Here is a 23777-nt window from a genome sequence, read left to right as displayed (position 1 = left end):
ACTGGTTTCCAAAATGATAGAATACAGTAAAGAACTGGGCCACAAAAGCAACTAGATACAAGTGGAAACCTAAATACCTGTGTTGACAGGTGCAGACAGATGGCTAGAATCTGAGATTCTAATGGAAGAAGCAAATATTAACCAGTTTATGGAATAAAAGAGAACACTGCTGCTTCCGATATGAAAGTTTATAGGAGTTCCAGATGTCTTAGATGTAAAAGTTTCAAGGCATTTATATTTGAAGGACATGAACCTTAAAAGCCATAGTGAATAGAGACTGTTGCTGCACAAGAAAGAGACATTCTGTCACATCTTACCCTCAAAGCAGAGTTGCTTTGTATTTCCAGGTTCAACAGTTCAATCCAAACTGACCCTGCCATCCCGGGGATCAGATTCTGTCATCTCTCACTGCAATCCCTGTTCAGTGTTCAAAATAGCATCTTTTTTTTCTTTCTGCCTCCTCCTTCACCCTCACTATGACTGGTCATGCTCCTCATTAGTCCAATACCAGCATCAATAATACAGGCGTATCTGTAGGTCACTTTCATAGTTGTAGTGATGTTGTCTCATTTGCTATTTTAGAGTATAAATTTGATATGATTTTTAAAATAGCTTTTCTTTTTTAAAAGACAGGAGGTATGTAATTGTCATCATAGGTTTTATCTTTCTACCAGGATGAAAAGAGGTCTAGGAATGCTAGACACAGCCTTCTGGATGTAGGAGCTGTCTGCCTGCTCAGAAAGGCACCCCAAGAAAAATGGACTTGCACTAACCTTTTTTCTACTGAAGCATGTGCCTACAGAAACACAGTCCCTTTGCTATCTACTTGATAATTGTAGGCTTCCCCTCTCCTTCGACAGTCTCAGTCCCCAGAGGAGAGAAAACTCTGTTCTTCCCATATCAGTCCCACCCCATAACTCCAGCCTTCTGGTGACTGTTCCTTAGCTCTTGGGCAATTCTAGACAAATGGTATAATTTTTATATATATATATATATAATTTATATAATGGATGAAAAGAGAAATGATTAAAAAATATACACATGACACCAAAGTTTTTGGTTTATTTGGCTCTTGGTTTTTGCTAAAGAAAACATTATTCACAAATCTGGATTTTATGGATTATAGCAGCACTCTAATTATATGTTAGTTTAAGTGATGTAAGTTTTAAATAAAGAAACAAGAAAAATCAGGCTTAAATATGTTTATAGAATCTCAAACCACAACAGTGCAATTAAATGTAACTAAATTTAAAATGAAAGAAACATCATTCTTAAGAAGTGATGAAACCTTTCACTCTAGAGTGACTGAGACATTCAAATACAATAGCCATATCAATGAGCAAAACCAGACAGCAACTTCATAATGCTTAAGGGCTCTGTACTTTACAACAGTACTCTTAGTGAAAAAATTAATGTAGCATTGAATAAAAGTGACCTCAGCTGCTGCAATTAAAATCTTTACATTATGGAAATAATGAGTATTCTTCCTTCCCTAGCCCATCGTTGACCAAATGTGAAAGTAAGAAGGAAGTAACAAATAAAAATAGATTTATAATTTATAGTATCTATTGAATTATGGACAAACTGAATCTAGTTAGACATTTTTCCCTCCTACTATTTAACACAGAGGCACCATATTTCAAACCAAGTAGCAATAATTGATTTATTAAGCAACTAGGAACAACTAAGCTGTATTAGGTTATATAACTATGAACTAAGAAAAGTGAGGATGCCTATTATTTTTTGCTGAAAGTTCTTAATTTTCTGACAACATATTCAAGGTAACTGATTATTACAAAACTAAACTTTGGTCATTTGTTATAAACTCTAACCTTCCATATACTATGATTCAGACATTTCTCAGAATAAAAATCAATTTGCTACTTTGTATTTGCAAAGCAGGGACATAATAATATACTCTATTTGGATTACATACCTTTCACTTAGTGTATATAAAGAATGAATGTATGTTTAACAATGGGTGCAGTTAAAGTATAGGGAAGAAAAAACAAAAGGTTTAAGACGATAATGTAATCCTGTTTTTTGCATAAATAGATTTCCCAAGATTTCCTTTTTTTTGTTAACAAACACAAGGAAATATTTTAACTTTCTTAAATTTCATTTGGCAAATGTATTAAAAACTTGTTGAGCAAATACACAATATGGAATATAAAATGGCCTAGAGTTGAGATCATATGACTAAAGGTTCCTGAGTTAAGACAATGTTTTAGATCATAAATCAAAAATTAAATAAGTATGCATCATGAATTTTAAATTAGACTTGTGGAGCTAAGAAGCAAAGAGCCCAACAGAGGTGTTCAAGTTACACATCTGTTTCTTTGAAAGGCCAGGAAAGTAGTTACATGGTGGAAAGGCCAGGAAAGTAGTTACAAATGAAGGACAATCAAATGCCAAGAGATTTAGTTATATGCCAAAAATACTGTGCATAAGTTTTAAACCACAGGTGAAATTTCTGATTTTATAACATTATTTTTTCTTGGAAGACTTTTACAAATATACAATATTCAGCCACATTTCTACTTTAAAAAGTTTTTTTGCTAAATATTCTAATCATGTATTTTATGCATTTGTAAAAATCCATTGTCAATAAATTTTTATTTTTCTAATAATAAAAAGTACAGAAACCATAAAATAAGTAATTAAAATCAAAAAGGCATCTTTAAAGCTTACATACATTTTGTGGTTTTGAAATAAACAAATTGGTATTTTGACAAATATAATAATGTCCATATTTAAATTATAATGGTAAACTAGAATCTCCCTCCCTTTCTGCCTTCTTCTGTCCTTTCTTCCTTCACTTCTTCCTCTGGCAATGAATTTAGTAATAATCAAACATCCTATCTTCCTAGAGATCATTTTGGGTTATAATTTGATTTTCAGATAGAGTATTACAATAAGACCTCAAACCTCAACTTTCCACTTCAACCTTCTAAGTAAGTGGAACCAAAAGAATATGCCATCATGCTTGGTTTGCTTTTGATATAAGGTCTCACTGATTTCTGCCCAAGGACCCTTCATCTGCAACCCTCCTGTCTCTGCCTCCCACACAGCCTGGCTTACAAGCAAGCTTGGTTTTCCTTTTAAATATATTACCAATGATTAACATTCACTTTACCAATTATTGATATTCACTTATTTAACAAGTATTTGATAAAACTTGAGACTTTTGGATTTCGCTTATTTTTTATTTTAGATATACAGTAAAAGGACCTAAATGTGATATATGATCATCATGATAGATTCATAGGCTTTGCTTTAAAAAACTAAACTTAGATTTAATAGACATGAATCTGCTCAAGAGAACAATTGCAAAGTTGTCTTTACTTTGTGCTTCTTGAATTAATACTACAATGTTCGCTTGTTTCTGGTTCTGAAACTATTAAATTTACTGAAAGAAAGAAATTTTAAACATCTATTACTTAACTTCCAAAAGAAGTTATCAAGGTATGTATTACTCTACTGCTTAGTGACATGTATTAAAGTGACCTAAGAAACAATCAGGTTATTTTGTTCATAAATCTAGTTTACAACCTTTTAAAATGTCTGTCTGATAGTTTATATTTAGCATATTTTATTTCATAGCCTTCAAAAGTTTTTCTTCATTCAAAAATCATCTGTATTTAAGATTCATGTTAAAACTCAAAAGGCATAAAACTGCTAGTTATGTAATATCCAATTCCCTAGTTCTGAACAGTATCTTTGCATATAAAGTGTTTGGTTAAATTTTGGTAACTGTTATTGAATACTGATAATATTAATAAAAGAACACTATTTGGAAACAGCTTCTAACATTGTCCCCAAGTAAATTATTACAATTTGTAGTTTCCAGGTAAGTCATATGAATCAAATATATATGTCTTTAGGTCACATTGAAACACTCCTAAAAATATTTCTGAGGCACAACTGACTCAATCTGATGCCAAATATGTGACCATGTATTTACTGGAAGAAGTCAGCCATCTTTCTTGGAGGATTAGGAAAAAACAAACCTTGATTAAATTAATAAAGATACTAGACTCTCTTGTATTAATGCTTGATCTCTTGTCTAACAGGCTTCAAAGCCTTGTTTTTCTTAACAAAAAACTCAACAAAAACTAAAAATACTAACAAGATCTTTACAGCTATTTATACATATATTTCTATAATAATAAGACTTTCTATGATGTTTTTTTTTTACAAAATTCACATTATTTTGAAAAATTATAGTGATTAGAACTTATCATTAGGGTATGAAGTATAAAATTTCATTAAAAAAGAATAGTATATGCTAAGTGAAATGAACTCCAAGATATGGACAAGAGGTTTTTTTCCTTGAAAAAGAGCAGCAAGATAAACCCCAATCCAGTAGACGGAAAGAAATAATCAAAATTAAATCAGAATTAAATGAATTAGAATCCAAAAAAACTATAGAAAGAATCAACAAAACAAAGAGTTGGTTCTTCGAAAAACTTAACAAAATTGACAGACCCTTAGCAAATCTTATCAGAAAAAGAAGAGAACACACCCAAATTAATAAACTCAGAGATGAGAATGGAAACATCACCACAGAAACAACCAAGATTCAGAACATTATAAGGGAATACTTTTCAAAACTTTATGCTAATAAGTTTGAGAACTTGACAGAAATGGACCTTTTCCTAGCAAATATTGACATGCCAAAACTAAACCAAGATGAGTTAAACTATCTTAACAGGCCCATATCAAGCACTGAAATAGAAACAGCAATAAGAGACCTCCCAGCTAAGAAAAGTCCAGGACCAGATGGTTTTACAGCAGAATTTTACAAGGCCTTCAAAGCAGAGCTCACACCAATACTCCTCCAACTCTTCAATGAAATTGAAAGAGAAAGCTCACTACCGAACACATTCTATGAAGCCATCATAACCCTCATCCCAAAACCAGGCAGGGATTCATCAAAGAAAGAGAACTATAGACCCATTTCTTTGATGAATATTGATGCAAAACTTTTCAACAAAATTTTGGCCAATCGACTTCAACAATTCATCCAAAAAATGATACACCACGATCAAACAGGATTCATTTCAGGGATGCAAAGCTGGTTCAATATACGCAAATCAATTAATATTATTCATCACATCAACAAGAGCAAGAATAAGAACCACATGGTTATCTCAATAGATGCAGAAAAAGCATTCGACAAGATGCAACACCCCTTCATGATGAAGGTTTTGGAAAAATTAGGAATCCATGGAACATTCCTCAATACAATAAAGGCTGTATATGACAAACCTACAGCCAGCATTATACTCAATGGTGAAAAACTAAAGCCATTTCCTCTTAACTCAGGAACAAGACAAGGATGCCCACTCTCTCCACTTCTCTTCAATCTAGTATTAGAATGCCTAGCTACAGCAATAAGACAAGATGCAGACATAAAGGGGATCCAAATAGGGAAAGAAGAAATAAAACTCTCCCTCTTCGCAGATGACATGATCTTGTATTTAAAGAATCCCATAGACTCCACTCCCAAATTACTCAAGCTGATTCAAAACTTTGGCAAAGTAGCAGGTTATAAAATTAACCCCCAAAAATCAATGGCTTTTCTGTATGCCAACAATGAGAAAAGTGTGGCTGAATTTAGGAAAGCAACTCCATTTGTAATAGCCCCACAAAAAATAAAATACCTAGGAATTAACTTAACTAAAGAAGTGAAGGACCTCTATGATGAAAACTTTAAAATCTTGAAAAAGGAAATCAACACAGAACTAAAAAAATGGCAAAGCCTCCCATGCTCCTGGATTGGAAAGATTAACATCGTGAAAATGGCAATACTTCCCAAGGCTATCTACAAATACAACGCAATACCTATCAAAATTCCAACCTCATTCTTCAAGGAAATAGAAGAGGCAATCCAAAAATTCATATGGAACAATAAAAGACCCCAAATAGCAAAAACGCTCCTCAACGGAAAGAACACTGCTGGAGGAATATCAATACCAAATTTCAAACTCTACTATAAAGCCATAGTAATCAAAACAGCTTGGTATTGGCATAAGAACAGACCTCAGGACCAATGGAATAGAATTGAAAACCCAGAAATGAACCTACAGACCTATAGCCATCTAATCTTCGATAAGGGAGCTAAAACAATAGAATGGAAGAAAGACAGCCTCTTCAGTAAATGGTGCTGGCAAAACTGGTTAACTACATGTAGAAAACTAAAGCTAGATCCTTATATATCACCCTGCACCAGAATCAACTCCAAATGGATCAAAGACCTTGAAGTCAAAGCAGACACTCTGAAAACATTACAGGATGGAATAGGAGAAACCCTAGGTCTCCTTGGCTCAGGCCAAAATTTTTTGAATAGAGACCCAGAAACACAACAAATCAAAGAAAGGTTGGACAAATGGGATTGCATAAAGTTGCAGACCTTCTGCAGGGCAAATGACATAGCTAGCAAGATCAATAGAAAGCCCACGGATTGGGAGACGATCTTTACTAGCCATACAACGGACAAGGGTATCATATCTAAAATATACTTGGAGCTCAAAAAATTAAACCACCCAACAACAAATCCTCAAAGAAACAACTGCCCAATAAATAAGTGGGCGAAAGACTTAAAGAGAAGCTTCTCTGAAGAAGAAAGAAGGATGGCCAATAGACACATGAAGAAATGTTCAACATCCCTAGCCATAAAAGAAATGCACATCAAAACAACATTGAGATATCACCTCACCCCAGTTAGAATGGCAAAAATCAAGAACTCTAACAACAACAGATGCTGGAGGGGATGTGGACAGAAAGGAACCTTACTTCATTGTTGGTGGGAATGTAAACTTGTTCAACCACTTTGGAAAGCAGTATGGAGGTTCCTCAAAAGACTTCACATAGAACTCCCCTATGACCCAGCAATCCCACTTTTGGGCATTTACCCAAATGTTTACAAACAAGACCACCCTAAAGCTACCAGCACAACAATGTTTATTGCAGCATTATTTACCATAGCTAAGATATGGAACCAACCCAGATGCCCCTCAGTAGATGAATGGATCAAGAAAATGTGGTATATATACACAATGGAATTCTATGCCTCCATCAGAAAGAATGACATTGCCCCATTTGTTAGGAAATGGAAAAACTTGGAAAAAATTATATTAAGTGAAGTAAGCCAGGCCCAAAGAAACATAGGTCCCATGGTTTCCCTTATTTGCAATATCTAGTATATGTATGAGTCAAGCGGAAAATGTCAGGTAATGTGATGTCAGGAAAATGAACCCTTAGATATGTATTTTAATGTTTTTTTTTTCATGCATGTGTTTCTAACGCATTTATAAGATTATCTCTTTGTTGCTTTGTATGTCCCTCCCCCACTGTATAACCCCTGCTTTCACTATATTTGATGTCAGTATAACTTGTGGAGGAGATGGGGAAAAACCAGTTGTTTAAGGATACAGGTGGACCTGTTGCAACAATGAGAAGTACAAGTTGTCATGTCCAAAACGAGCTTTACAACGTCGGGGGGGGGGGATGGGGGGAAAGGGGGGGAAGGAGAAGGATTGGGATTGGGGGGAGGGGGGAGGCTGAGAAGGGATGTGAAGGGTAAACCAAAGGAGGAGGCTGCAATGCTTGGTAAGAAATGTACGCATTATCCTGCCCATGTAACTGTAACCCCTCTGTACAGTATGTTCACAAATAAAATAAAATTAAATTAAAAAAAAACAAAAAAAAAGATATGGACAAGAGGTTTTTTTGTTTTTAATGTACTATGTGATTTTATTTGTTTCTTTTGTATGTTCTTCCCCCATAGTATAACCCCTGTTGTCACTGTATTTGATTCTGGTGCCCTGCATCTTCATCTTGTATATACATTTATTTAATTTGGGGAGGGGAAGGGAAATAACAAAATGCTGAAACAAGGATACAGGTTGACCCATCGTAACAATGAGATGTACAAGATACTATGTTGAAAACAAACTTTACACCTTTGGGGGAGGGGTCATAGAGGGAGGAATTGGGGAGGTGGGGAAGGAAGGGATAGTAGGGGAAAAACAAAGGAGGGGTAACAATGCTCCATGGGAAATGTATTCATTACCTTATTCATGTAACTGTAAGCCCTTGTACAGTATCTTTATAATAAAAATATTTTAAAAAGTATAGTACTTTTACTGTTCCAAACTAAGCTGCCATTTTTATTAACATATGAAAACAGTGACACATGTAACTTGCTTTAGAATTGTTTTAACTTACAGATCTATATCTAAGCAAAAGGTATTCAGAGCACTCAGTTTTTCAGATGGTGTTAAGTAAGAGTTGTATTTCTTATGGCTTAGGAATGTGGGCTCTGAAATATAGAATAGTAATCACCAAGTGCTAAGCACATTTAGTTCCTTTCATTAAAATTTCCAGTAGTGGTATATGGTAAGTTTTCTTTTACTTGAATGTTCTACTGACTTTTTTTTTTTTTTTTGCCAGTCCTGGGCTTGAACTCTGGACCTGGGCAATGTCCTTGAGCTTCTTTTTGCTCAAGGCTAGCACTCTACCACTTGAGCCACAGCACCACTTCTGGCTTTTTCCTTGTATGTGGTACTGAGAAATCAAACGCAAGGCTTTATGCATGCAAGACAAGCACTCTCCCACTAAGCCACATTCCCAGCCCTGACCTAAATTTTTTAACTGGGACTATTAAATTTAAAAACTCATATTTGAGGAATTACATAATAATAAACATCAAAAATTGAATATGAAGAAAATCAGTAAGAAATGTAATACAAATATACCACAACCTTATTAGAATATTCTCATACAAACATTATTATTATTATTATCATTATCATCATCATCATCATCATCATTATTATTTGCCAGTCCTGGGGCTTGAACTCAGGGTCTGGGCATTGTCCCTGAGTTTCCTTTGCTCAAGGCTACCACTCTACCACTTGAGCCACAGTGCAACTACTAGGTTTTTCTGTGCAACTATCAAGTTTTTTCTGTGTATGTGGTACTGAGGAACTGAACCCAGGGCTTTATGTATACTAGGCAAGCACTCTACCACTAAGCCACATTCCTAGCGCTAAACTTTCATTATTTTTATATTTTAAGAATATATATGTTAATATATTATATTTTAATATATAATTAAGTATATATATATAAATATAAAATTGCCTTTAGAAAAAGACTGCATTTTTTAAATTTGTGAGAGCTAGAACATCCTACACATCTATAATTAAACAAATTGGGTGGTATGTAAGGGGTTATAAATGAATTAACCAGTAGAAGAAGGAACAGGGAAAGGAAGAAGAATGCAGGCAAGAAAGCACTGTATATACCACAGAACTAAGAAAAATAAGGGAAGGGGTTGGTTGGAGGAAGGTGAAGGAATGGACACAGATCAAGATACATTACATACATAAATGCATTGTTAAATTGCAAAAAATCCATTACATAACCTAATACTTAGGAAAAATAAAGAAAGGGGTAGGGCAGGAGTGTGGATGAGAATGCAGAAAGGGGTGACCTTGATGAAGAGGCTCTGTATTCATAAACCAGTTTACAATTCCTTTGTACAACTACTTAAAGATAATAAACATATTCAAAAAATGAAAATTAACATATTAACAATATTAAAAAGCCAGTTGTAATTCATATATAATTCCTATAATTTCATCACTTTATCTTAATAAACTATTAAAGACAATAAATAATATCACTAAGTAGATCAGAAATTAAAACAAATAATTATTTTTTAGTTTAGTATTATTATTATAGCATTCTAGTGAATTGGTAGAATGCCTTGGTGCTATTTCCTGTCTGGGTTGTATTTATTCTATTACACAGTTAATTCTTCGAGCTGAAACAATCATTACATTTTGATGTTCATCTGCTTTATTGAACTACCCACAGGAAGATTTATGGGGAATGCTATTATGTCAAGGTCTCAGGATTAAATGAACAGTGATGACAGTAAACAAGCTTTTTTCATATTCCAAAGGGTATAACTCAGTTACTTAAAATGCCATAAACATAAATAGTCTTTTCTCTCTGCAAGTATCCTTGACAGATGACTTCAAAATATAGCACTCCAGGACAATGGATCTTTCCAACTAAACAGACAAGCCTCAGTTCTGACAAATGACACTAAACTACTTATGAGCACAAATACTAAAACATACTTCACCATCTAATTCTAGTTTTTGTGGGCCAGTAACATACAATGTCACTGTAAACCATTCCTTACATTTGTAGTAAAAAAAATATAGTTATATAAGAGGATATTTGTAGAAAAAACTATTAGAAGTCAAATTCTTAAATATCTAGTACATATGTTCATGTAAAAATACAATAGGTTGAGCATATTGCTTTAGAGAACATGAATGACATTTCAATGAAAACATCTAAAACACAAAGAAGAATTACAAAATAAAAATCAGAGTAAATGAATTCAGAGATTTATCTCACCAGCCGAACAGTGTAAGGTCTTCAATAATCCAATAAAAATACTTTAGAGTATTTTAAGTCACCCAATGTTACTGCTTGAAAAAAAGATTTTTATTTTTATTTTTGTAGTTAGTGCATATTTTATTAGCAGCTAAATTAAGGAACAAGGGCTATGATAACCTTACATAATATCCAGGAACTTGTTTCAAATTGTCAAAATTTAAAATTTTTATGCCATTTGTAATTAATGTGGGAATTAAAAGATACTCATTTTTGTAAAGAAAAAATAAAAAAAACAACTGAAGACTCTTCTATGTCTATGAAAGTAGTCTAATATTTGTGCAATTGGTTATTTTTATATGTATATTGAATTTTTTTCACTAGACTCATTTGATTGATTTATGAATATCTAATTGTATGAATTTTATAGTGTCTTACTTACAAAAGATTAAAATAATCATCCTAATTTTAAAAAATCCAGATATTTTTAGGAAATTATTAGGATCATTTTTGTTTATAACCCATTCAATCTCTATTGATCAACATTTCTGAGTTCTTTCCAATGTGACCTATCTTAAGAGTTCAATCAATGAAAATGAATTTTGACCATCTTCTAAGCCCTGTCATCCTGCAATATATTTTCTTCTATACCAGTTACTTTTATATTATTCAATGCCAGGACAACATACTATTCACCTGTAGTAATGGTAGTAACTACGGCAACATCCTTGATTTTTCTGTTTGTTCCTTCAGGAAGTTATAAAGATTGTACCTAACTTGAGATTTAAAATTTACTATCTACTGTAATAATTAAAATGAGTGGCCTCAATTAATTAGAACCTTATAAGTTTAATCTCAAAGGTTCATGTTTATACTACTTTTGAATCAGATATTTTAGGATGCTGCAGAAAGGCTTGGGGTAGGGAATTTGAATAGAAGAAAGAAAGAAAAGAGAGAGAGGGAAGGGAGAAGGTAGGGTGGAAGGGAGAGAGGGAAGGAGGAAGGAAGGAACGAAGGAAGGAACCATTTAGAATCATTAAGATATTGAGATCAGGAAACAAGTTATTTCCATCATTTTCTCAGTTGATATGAAAAATACTCCTTCCTAAAAGTAGCTTTAGTGTCTTACAAGAGAGGATGCTCATAGAAGTTATTGAAGGTAAAGATATGATAATAACCAAGGTCTAGGTAAGGCCAGGAAGGTTAAATAACATGTAGTGCTAAAATGAAGGACATCCACTCAAACTGAAATGGCGGGAGCCTCTAGCTACACGCAGGTGTCCCAGTTCTTACTAGATATGGAAACTAATTGTCTCATTTTGGCCAGAAGCAGAATGTAAATATGGATAATCTGAGGTATAGTTTACCTGTAGAACAATAATATGTAACATATACATGATAATAATAACCAGTGTAGAAAACCGTCACAATGAAAGTGAGACATTAGGTGTGAAGTTCTAGAAGTTATTAACAAAATATGGCTAAGTTCACTAAATGTCTATTAATACCAGATCTTATCAGGAAATAAAACCTCAATACTAATGTTTACATGAAAAAATATATATCAATGCCACTTGTTTCACTGAATGAAATGACAGAAGTAAAAGGATTTTTATGTTAAAACTGAACCTTCTTTTATAAAATGGCAAGTATAATATTACAGAAATAAAATCCCTTTAGATTTAACATGTATTTTTTAACATGTATATGAAAACAACTATCAGCTAGCCCCTAAATTTGGGAAGCTTTAAGTGTGTTGGAAGGGACAGACATTTTTGCATGGCTATAAAATACTAAGTGATACTCCTTGGAGAATTTTAATAAAGATAAAAGCAAAAAAATAAGAGAAAGTGGGATTAGACTAGATAGAAAATGCCATGGAATGCTACAGAAATCTGTGACATTTGGATTCATACTTTCCTATATGCTGCAGTGTATATTTTCATGTAATAGCCAGACTGTTCTTTAATAAAAATAAATCAGGGGGGCTGGTGGTTTGGCTCAAGTGGTAAAGAATCTGACTAGCAAACATGAGGCTCTGAGTTCAAACACCCGGACTATCAAAAAAAAAAAAAGAGGCAATTCAGATCCTGTTACTCATCTTTTCAAGCTAATTAGGATAAAGTCACAAACCCTTAATATGATCTACAAGAATTAGATCATCTGTTATAAATAGTAACCTCTCACATCATCTTCAAGACATTACTCTCCATTTCTCTCTAAGCTCTTCACACACTAGTTTCTTTTGCTAATTTTTGAAGTTTGAGTTCTTACAATATATCTCTCCTTAATGGTTTACACTGACCCCTTTGCTAACAATCCCTTAGGTCTTAACATAAACAGGGCTTTTTCCAAGAAGTATTCTGACTTCCTAATCTAAAATAAATGTCTCTGATATAAGTATTCCTTCAAAGTACTTTGTAGGTTTCATTTTCGTCTTTGCCACAGTTTGTATCTGTAGCTCACTTATTTATCTAGCATCAATTTTTAATCAGATAATAAAGTAAGTTTATTCACCACTGTGATAGCACAAATAAGAGCTCAAGACTTGTCTGTTGATAAAATGAATAATGGCAATAGATTATACATAGTTTTTTGCATTTCAAAGCTTTTTGCAAGAACTACAGAAAAAAAAGAAAAGCAATAAACACATAAACGACTTCTTATGTGTTAGGCATTAGTATTAAGCATTTTGTACACAATTGTTCTTTTAATACTAAAATAACAATGAAATAGAAGATATTTACTCCATTTAAGCATGAGAATATATTATCAGAAAGGTAAAGCTATTTTTTCAAGATTACACAGCCAATAAATCACACGACCAATCATAGAGCTCTTAGTATTGATTGAAGCTCTAATGTTTTTGTCAAATGCATGTCTGTTTATCATCATCACATCAACAAGGAAGAAATTTATGTGCATTGTTGGAGCATAGTTAAAGCTTGGAGTTTTCAGAGAAGAATATACTTTTTTAAAAAATTTAAGTGTACAGAGAGTTTATAATTATGTAAGTCAGGTATTGAGCACATTGTTTTTGGACACCTCTTCCCTTTCTCCCAATTTTTTTCCTCCAATCCTCCCCCAAGTTGTATAGTTCATTTTCAACATAGTGTCTAGTATCATCACGGCTGACTTAGTTCACCCTCTGTCCCACCATTTCTGTGCTTCCTCCTTTCCTCTCCAAATCAGATAAACTTATGTACAAGACAAAAGCTACAGAAACAAAAAAACAGTGACTGAAGAGGAAAAACAGGAAAAAAAAAACCCACACAGAGTAAACTAAAAAATCTCTTGTTTCCATTACTTGGCGCTCATTTTGATAAGCATCATTTTATATGCTCATATGCACATAGCTATTGAGCTCAAATTCTATTGGAAGGCACTTAAAAATATCTGAGCAGATCAGTCAGCAGGGGGATACCATACAAGTACAATGGATCTTTCTGAGTGACCACTAGCTAGGAATATGCATGGCAGGATGTGAGGTCAGTCAGGCAGCAGGGAAAGAGAAATGTTTTAATATAGTGTTTTAGGGAAACTGTCAAATATAGTTAAGTGGCCCAGTAAGGTGAATAAAGTGATTAATATCCGCTCTATTGTGAAACCTCAATTTTTAGTTCCCCCGACAATGTCATAGTCAGGAGGAACTAAGCAGTTATTACCCATAAAAATTATCATAGTGAGAGAACAGCAAGGGAAGGGTAACAATGCTTGATAAGAAATGTACTCATTGTCCTCCTCAGGTAACTGTAACCCCTCTGTACAGCATCTTTACAATAAAATACAATTAAAAAATCTATTGTATTCTGATCATGATGGCTCATGCCTTTAATGTGGATACTTGGGAAGCTGAGATTAGGAGGACTATGATTCAAAGTTAGCCTGAGTAAAAAATTTGTGAGAACCATTCTCAACAAAAAAATCTGGCACAGTAGAAACAGGCTTCTTATTTTAGCATAAATAGAAGGGTTTGTGATCCAGGCCAACACAGGCCGAAGGCAAGCCCTTATCTCCAAAAAACAACCAAAGTAGTCAGGCACTGGTGGCACAGTTCTGTAAACCTACCTACTTAAAAGGCTGACATTGGGAGGGTCTTAGTTTGAGGCCAGCCTAAACATACACAAATATTCAACTAAAAGCCAAGTACACTCCCAGCTACATATGAAGCTGAGCTCGAGAAGTCTGCAGTATCAAGCCATTCTGGATTAACTAACATGCTTCATCTCAATGGAGGAAGCCGGGTGTGGTGGGTCTTCCATCTTAGGTACAGTAGAAAGCATAAAGTTATATGTGATCATGTGATCATGATCACATATAGAAGAGCACAAATAGTAAGGCCCTGTGGAGCACATGGGCAGCCAAGATGGCACTGGGAGAGAGTAGAGTGGGCAGAGCCCAATTGATCTGCCGATCAGTGCCTAACCAGCCCGTGAAGGCTCAGGTGAATGATAGGGTGTGACCTTGACAGTGATTGGTTCCTCTTCCTCCCTTAACCATGCCACCCACCCTTTTTGTCTTTAAAAGGGGCTGCTCTCTGTTAATAAACGAGTTTTTCTACCTGCTGGATTTGGCTCCCCGCTGTGTCTGATTGTCTCCTGGGCTGAGGGAGGCTGGGGAATGGGCAAGCGCCGCACTTACCTTTCCTCAGACCCAGTCCGTCTTTTGTGGGACGGACGAAGACCCAACAAGACCCTATATTGAAATAATCAGTACAAGACATAACCCCAGGAAATAGATACTTGGGGGCAGCGGGGATCAAGAGGAAAGAGTTGGGGGAGGGGAATGCCGTCAAGAGTTTAGTGTATATCCTACAAATTTAAGAAAAGGATGAGATCAATCAGATATATTGTTTTTATAAACTGCTTTGTCACATGGCAACTTTTTTCAACGACCACTTAAAGATAATATTAAGAAAATTAATAAAAGCAAGGGAAGGGGCAAGTTGGAAGGCAAGAGTGAGACTATTGAAAGGAGTGACACTGATCAAGGTGTGTTTTATATGATATATTCATAAATTGCTTTTTAAATGGCAACTCCTTTGTACAGCTACTTAAATATAATAAAGAATAAAAAATGTTAAAGGGAATAAGACCTGTGCTTTCAAGATTTGTAATTCAGTGATCCAGTTAGTAGAAAATGATAATAGGTATTAGATAATTGTATGGGCTTTTATTTTCATTTAATAAGCACTAGGAGTTAGTATTTGAAGAAATAAAAAGTAACTGGTTCCTTGTAGGTTTCTATCAATCTCTCTGTTGGTATATGCTACATGAAAAAGGATGAACTGACCAATTATCAAAATTTAAGTCTAACATGTTACCACCTGACTGCATGTGACTGCTTCTATGAAGAACCTTTGTCTTCTGGCCACAGAAACTTAATGTGACATTTTGAGGCAGTATCATCAATCTTATCAACTGAATTATTAGCAAGATTATACAATATTTTTGCATAACAAAGTAAATAATACAATGCAAGAGATATAAATTCTACAGCTACTCATGCTACTTTTATTTTGCATCGTGGTTAAGTTCCATGTAACAATTTGGCTAAGTTATAATGCTCAATTGTGGTCAAACATCAGTCCATCTGTTGCTGTGAAGGTGTGTTGAGTCAAGATTTATTATCAGTTAATATTAAGTAAATGATAAATGATATTCCTCAATAATGTCACTAGGGATCATCCAATCCAATTTGATAGTCTGAACAAAAACTGATTTTCTATATAAAAAAGAATTTATTTTCTTTTTTTTTGTGAAATAAACTTTTATTTTATTTATTTATTTTTTAAGAGTTTTTTTTTTTTTTTGTCAGTCATAGGGCTTGAACTCTGGGCCTGGGCGTTGTCCCTCAGCTCTTCAGCGCGCTAACACTTGAGCTACAGCACTACTTCCGGTTTTCTGGTGGTTTATTGGAGATAGGAGTCTCATGGTCTCTTCTGCCCGGGCTGGCTTTGAACTGCAACCCTCAGATCTCAGGCATGAGCCACCAGCACCCGGCAAGAGTTTTTTTTTTTTAAGAAAGAATTTATTTTCAAGACTGTGAAACAGAAATCTGGTCTCATTTTCCATCCTGCTCAAATATCCTACTGATTTCGACTTACATAAATATCTTGTCTATCTTATTAGTTCAGTGTTTCTCTGGAAAAACTCAATAAAATTACATACTCTGTTTCTGTTTGGACAAGTACTGTATTACATGTAAATTTATTTATTATCCTCCATTATCTTCAGTTAATTCTTTGTAAAATGGAGAAAACTTTGATAAGTATGTTGAATATTAAATAATTCATGTAAATTTCTAAGTATGGTACATTATACTCAACATATTAGATGCTGATTATTAAGTGCTATTGTTATATAAAACCAAATATATAGTTTGACTATTTTAAAGCATATTATAATTTTAACTTAATTTAAAAATAATACAATTTTCCTTATCTATCTCATATCAAAGGGCAGTTAGCCAAATCTTTAACAAAAGTACTTCTTCCAAAATGTAGTTTCATAACAACCAGTCTATACCTAACAAACCATCAAACACTGCCATATTTAATGGCTTCAAATAAGAAATGAGCTGGGCTCTGGTGGCTCATTCCTGTAATCCTAGCTACTCAGGAAGCTGAGATCTGAGGATTGCGGTTCAAATCCACCCTTGGCAAAAAAGACTGTGAGACTCTTAGCTCCAATTAACTACCAAATAACCAGAGTTGTGGCTCAAAGTGGTAGAACTCTAGCCATGAGGGAAAAAGCTCAGAGACAGTGCCCAGGCTGTGAGTTCAAACCCCACAAAAGACAAAAAAAGTATAAAAATGAAAAATGTCAAAATCTAAATGCAGTGACCTACCTCAGTATCAGTTTTCTAAAAAACTAAGTACAAACAAAAATAATTTTAGGCCCATAACATTTTGGCAAAGAGAGAAGGACAGGGCATTTATAATTCACACATAATCTAATTTGATTTCATTGTACTAAAGCATCATAAATATTCTAATCTGAGATGAAAACTCCTTCCTTAAGCTGCATCTAAAGTCATAAAAGAAAACTTAAAAAGAAAAAGGAAATATAATAGGTCCACAGTAAATGCTTCTATAAGAAAAACTAAGAGTGAAAGAAATCTAATAGCTTTTTATAGTAGTCAAAAAAACCACATTGTATCTTAAATACCCATGTTAGATGATAAGTGCAAAATACTTGCCTGAACAAATTTTGCATTATTATATATATTATTACAAATTCAAAATATGCTTCATTAGACCTACTTTAAAATATTCAGATTTTCAAATGAAGATTAGAGCCAGTTAAATCAATCACTTTTCTGTATTTTAAACTTGTGGTAAATTGTACTTCTATCTATTATAATTAACTCATGGGTTCCTAATTTATTTATTAGGAACTCATATTCTAATTCATTTCAACTCACCTATGAGAGACCGCTCCCCAGGCACCATGTTTATTTGTGAGAATATTGAGAATCTTCTGTTTGAGCTGATTTGCTGTCACATGATCTCGATGTTTAGCAGCACTAATAAGATGGTCACACATTTTTTCCTCCTCCCTCCTGTCAGCAGCATACTGAGCACACTGAGACTGAGAAGAGAGAACAATAACGTGCAACGAGGCACATATTATAATAAAGTCATGGTACCTATCTTTAAGGCAAAGGGCAAGACCTATTCATCTTTATTTTTTATTTTATTTTATTGTAACGATGCTGTACAGAGGGTTTACAGTTACATGAGTAAGGCAATGAGTACATTACTTGTTGATCATTGTTACCCCTTCCCTTGTTGTGCTATTCATCTTTAAAAACTCAAATAATGTGCTCTTTCCAAAGTATGTGTGCGATATTTTGGATAATGTTAGAGTAATGACTTTAGAGTTTCACTCTTGAAAATACGATTTTAATGTCGAAAATTAATCATCTAACAAAAAAGCTTTACTAAAAATATAGATCTGCTTGTTACTAATATGATGTGTCTCACTTAAAATAAGACATGCTCTGGATAATTTAAAGACAAAAAATATCATTTAAGTTACAATTTTCCACTTATCAATACCAATATACAATACAAGAAAAAAGCAACTTATAAATTTAGTAGCCCTGGGCTTTTAATTCTCACTTTATGCAATTGCACCTAGTTCTGTTATCAAAAGGAAGAGCTGACAAGGTTTCTAACATTCCATCTAATGCTAATTTTATGTTTCTAAAGTGTTTCCTGGGAATTATTTCTGTTTTTTAATCTTTGCTTTCCAATAATATTCTATTATCATGTCAGCTAGCTGTATTTATGTTTTATTTTTATAGTAGTCTATATATAGTGTTGGTAATACTGCTGATCAACGGAACACTTTGTGTATCAAAACTTTCAACATGAACTTGTAAAAAAGAATCTTTTAAATAATCTTTCAATCTTTCCTTTTGTGGTATTCAAATTTTAATCCAGAGCCTTATACTTTCTAGGTAGACATATTACCTCTTGAGCCATGTCCCAAGCTCCTCAATTTTTTTTCCAAGCTCCTCAATTTTGATTATTTTTAATTTAAGGTCTCGCTTTTTGCCAGGATGGCCTAGATCTCAATTCTCCTGTTTATGCTTTTTGCCACAGCTTAGGTGTCAGGGCATAGATCATTACACCAAGTTTTCCTATTGAGACTGGGTCTTTGGAACTGGATGGCCTGGAACTGTAATTGTCTCTATTTCAGCCTCCTGCATAGCTGGAATGACAGGAACACAATATCACATCTAGCTTGTTGGCTGAGATTAGTGTGTATTTGTGCCTGTGGGGTGTCTTAATTTTCTGTATGTGCTGGTACTGGGGCTTTAATACATGGGCCATATCTCCAGCATTTTGGTGGTTAACTGGACATAAGAATTCTCATAGACTTTCCTACCTAGACTGACTTCAAAGTTAGATCCTCAGAACTCAGCATCCTTGCAAATGTGACCAAATGACACTCAGATTCACATGAGCGTTTGTCATGGGGTTGCCTTTCTGGAAACATGATTCTTGAAATCTCAGCTCCCACAAGAATTATAGAAATGCAGCCATTTCACCAGGCTGTAAGTTTAATTTTTATGGTAGTTTCCATACATATTAGCTTGACTATAGATTAGCATTAACAAATGTGTAATACATATAATGCAACTAGAAAGAATAAAGTCTCATACATCTGAGAAAATATATGTAACTATTCCCTTTCATCATTTCTATGGAAACAAAAAAAATCGATTTCATGGTATGTACTTAAGCATATTCCTTCTATCTACTGAAATGGACTACTGCTACAAGTCATCTCTTTTTAAAGTAAACCTAAAGTAATCTAAGAAGGATTAATACATTTTCCAATTTATCTTTTTGTATAGGGAATCACCAATTAGTACAAGGATCTGCCTCAGTAATGAGGTTAATATTTCATTAGCTCATTGGAGAGTAAAATTAAAATTTCATTTTTCTTTCTTAATAATTACAATAGCTAACAAAAAAGCTTAACTGTTAAATACCCATGTTAAATTACATAGGCTTTTCCTCTTAATTACAGGCTTAAATAGAGGACAGAGAAGCTCATCAAAAAATCCTAGCAAAGCTTACATACATGATTTTTGTAAAATCTCTTGGAATTTACAAGTCAAATGGCCATCCTAAAAGTAGATTTATACTACATTATATATGATACATATATCTAATCTTAAAAACACGAATTCTTCATGTTCCCTTCAAAACTTATTATCCCTAGCTGTGCATGAGTAATGGGATTGTTCTCAACACTAACAGATGAAGGTTATGGTGACAAAATACTGAAAAATATTTTAGGTTTTCAATAAATAATATACAAACGTGTAAGTAGGTCACAAACAACAAGCAAATTAGCAGAATACTGATGGTATTAAAAATGCATTACAGGGGCTGGGAAGGTGGCTCAGTGATAGAGTGCTTGCCTTGTATTCATGAGGCCCTGGGTTCAATTCCACAGCACCACATAAGCAGAAAAAAGCCAGAAGTGGTGTTGTGGCTCAAGTGGTAGAGCACTAGCCTTGAGCTGAAGAGCTGAGGGACAGTGCCTAGGCCCAGAGTTCAGGCCTCATGACCGACAAAAGAAATGCATTAGAGCTGAGAACCAGCAGTTTCACATCTGTAATCCTAGCTACTAAGGAGGCTGAGATTTGAGGATCAAGGTTTGAAACCAGACAAGGTAAGAAAATCCATGGGAATCTTGTTTGGAATTAACCACCAAAAATTCAGTAGTGGAGCTGTGGCTCAAGTGGTAGAATGCTAGTCTTGAGAAAAAAGCTCAGGGACAGCACCCAGGTCCTGAGTTCAAGCTCGATAGCCTGCACACATACTTATATAAAAAAATGTGTTGGAGCTGGAAAGCAATTAGGAAAAAAAATATCTAAAAGACTCCCTGAGGGTCAATAAAAAACAAGACTGAAAAAAGGTCCCCAGCTGTCCCTTTTGGTTAGATATGTGTTAAAGCTCAGGATTCATATATGGCTGCTTGAAAAATCTATCTCAGATCTTTCATAGGACAAATACTGACCAGCTTCTATCTAAACTAAATATCCTGATTTTAGTGGAAACATAATTGCCTCAAAATTGATCGTATAGGGAATTCAGTTAACATTCTACATTTTATTAAGTTAAAAGGTATTTGAATATTCTTATTTTGTGAGTTCTGACATGTCTTATAACTAAGCATATCCCTCAAAGACTTTAAAATACGGAATGATAATTCTGAAAATATGCAATGTTTTTCATTGGTAACGTGATAGGTAATTTTACTTTAATAAACCTTTGTCATTATACCTTTATCTAGGTTTAAAATATCTAGTATATTTTTTTTCAAATAAGGTTGCTACAATTTCATGAGACAAATGTCTGCTGTCACCTCTGACCAATGAAGCAGAGGCTCCATGTGTATGAAAGTGACAACTATTTTATTGTTTCATGCTATTCAGCTAGCTAGGTCAGAGATCACCAGACATAAAAGAACAACTCAACAAAACTGGAATTGTGTGTTATGATTTCTAGCCACACCACGTGTTTGGCATGTGGATCAAGAAAATAAATTTGTATTTATTACTGCCAACACCAGTGGGAGTCCAGTGCTGACCATCAGGTCATCAAATATCTCTGACACGTGTTGTGTTGAAGACTGAACTCAAATGCTGAATAAGTGCTATATGTAAAAATTTGAAATCAGGAGATTTATTGAATTGTATGATTGGGTTCATAAAATAATATCATGGACATATCTATTTAGTGGTGTATTATCTTCCTCTGGCTTAAAACTACAGTAACTGGATTATAAATTTTTATTTGCCTTCATTTTAAGAATAAGTTAGAAAAACTTGAGTCTACCAATTAGCCTCATGGCAGAAAGGATTTCTTCCTTTCATGATCAAAATGGAAATAAACTAGTGCTTTTTTTTAATTTACTAAAGATTTTAATAATAGCACCTAAAATATGTTGCATTCAGAAAAATTTTCTCAGAAATTAAATTTATGTAAGGTGACAAGAGAGTGATGATTGATTTGCAACAGGAAAGTACAATTTAATCTATTCCCCAAACCTTACCTCAAATTCTGCATGCTTATGTACATCTTCAGCTCTTTGTCTGTTCAAAATAAACTCGGCTTCATTTGCAACACGAACTATATGGTCCTTCATAGCATGGCACAACAATCTAAAAAGAAAAGTACCTTTGGAGTTAATTCCTTGGATAGCTTTGGTTAGTCCAGTTTTCTTCAATAATCAAATTTTATTATTACAAATACTCATTCATAAATCCTAGATTAAATCTATATTATATAAAACTAATGTATTTTAATTTATAGTTCCATCTGTTGACAATGCCTCTGTTAAACAGTGTCATACATAGATGACTCGGTTCCTGAAAAACAGTTAACACAATGAAAATGAAGGATTTCTATGGATACTTTACAGTGTCTATAAACAATGCAATTCAACACCGTAGAAACAAACTTTCCAACTTAAACGGGATATTTCATATTAAGAAGTTTCCAGAATTGATCCTCATTTGTATTAGTACGGATGATAGGGCTAAATGATAACTAAAATTTCTTTAAATGTTGAAAGTACAATTCTAAGTAAAACTACACTAAATTTTTAAGCAAATGCAATGAGACAAAAATTTTTCAATTATGTTAATTATTGGAATATTTCAATTACTTTTAAAATGTGTAATAAGTTACCTAGAGCATCCCCTTACTACATCCTTTGTCCACTAATTTCTTCCTCTCTTTTTCTTTTTGGTTGGTCATGGAGCTTGAACTCTGAGCCTGGGCACTGTCCTTGAGCTCGGCAGCTCAAGGCTAGCACTCTACCACCTAAGCCACAGAGCCATTTCTGGTTTTCTGGTGGTTAATTGGGGATAAGAGTCTCATGGACTTTCCTGCCTGGGGCTGGCTTCGAACTGCAATCCTCGGATCTCAGCCTCCTGAATAGCTAGGTTTACAAGCATGAGCCACTGGCGCCGGGCTTGTCCACCCGATTTCTAACTTTAATGGACCTACACAGTTGTTCATTCCTTGAGTTCCTTTCAGTCTTTAAAAATGTAGAAAAATTGTTCAATTCAAACCTCAAAGAGATATGACAAAGTAAACAGAACTCAAGAAACAAAGGAGCTTTTATAAAATTTGTCGGATTGTTTTTAGAAGACTCAATGTTCTTGACCCCACTTATGGTTTATACATGTGCACATATGAGGTAAGCTAGGAGAAGGGCACAGAATAAGAAGGAAACAGGTGATAAAATATAGCAGAGGGACTCATCAGCTGCGCTAGGCATTGATGAAAGTGAACTAAGCAACTCAAGGGCAGCAATGGGAGGGACGGAATGAGAGAGAAAGAAGGAACAGCTTACACTAAGCAAAAGGAAAGAAATGTACATATCACCCATTTGGAAAAAATAGTTGTATTGTCAAAGTTTGTAGAATTCACAAGCTTTATAGACCATGGTAATGACAATTTGCTTTGTGAAGGTTAAAATGTGTTTGTGACTTTAGCTAAGTATCACTATCTCACAATATTGTGAAATTTATATAATCACTTAATCTCAATAAATTTTAAATAATGTGCAAAAATTATAAATATATATCCACCACCTTAACTTTCTCATAGTAGCTGTTCCTAGTTTTTCTACTTAGCAACTGTTGTTGGAAATACCTTCACATTTTGCACAAAGAAAAACTCATCCTTCTTTTGTAACATGTGACAGAAGTTATTTTAGAGATGGCTGCCTCAGTATTTTCCACATCATATATTCTTTTTCAGTGTTACTTTGTCATCATCCTATCTAAAAGTGGAGTCTTCATTCTTCTTAGGGGCT

General features: G+C 34.1%; 1 protein-coding gene across 2 annotated transcripts in view; it reads right to left on the bottom strand.

Moving 5' to 3' along the window:
- Nbea (neurobeachin) overlaps window positions 1–23777 on the bottom strand; it is a 532882-nt gene that overhangs the window by 250308 nt on the left and 258797 nt on the right. For both annotated transcript variants that reach the window (XM_042685587.1, XM_042685588.1), the window contains exons 37-38: window positions 22005–22113; window positions 17848–18014 (exon numbers count right to left, since the gene is read on the bottom strand). In XM_042685587.1, the coding sequence (XP_042541521.1) occupies window positions 17848–18014; window positions 22005–22113 (276 nt within the window). The remainder of the gene's footprint in view (window positions 1–17847; window positions 18015–22004; window positions 22114–23777) is intronic.

This window comes from Dipodomys spectabilis, unplaced genomic scaffold (genome assembly GCF_019054845.1).
Source record: "Dipodomys spectabilis isolate Male_0828 unplaced genomic scaffold, ASM1905484v1 ptg000095l, whole genome shotgun sequence".
In the NCBI taxonomy this organism is placed as follows: domain Eukaryota; kingdom Metazoa; phylum Chordata; class Mammalia; order Rodentia; family Heteromyidae; genus Dipodomys; species Dipodomys spectabilis.
The sequence above is the reverse complement of the archived record's forward strand: the minus strand, read 5'-3'. Positions and strand labels throughout refer to the sequence as shown.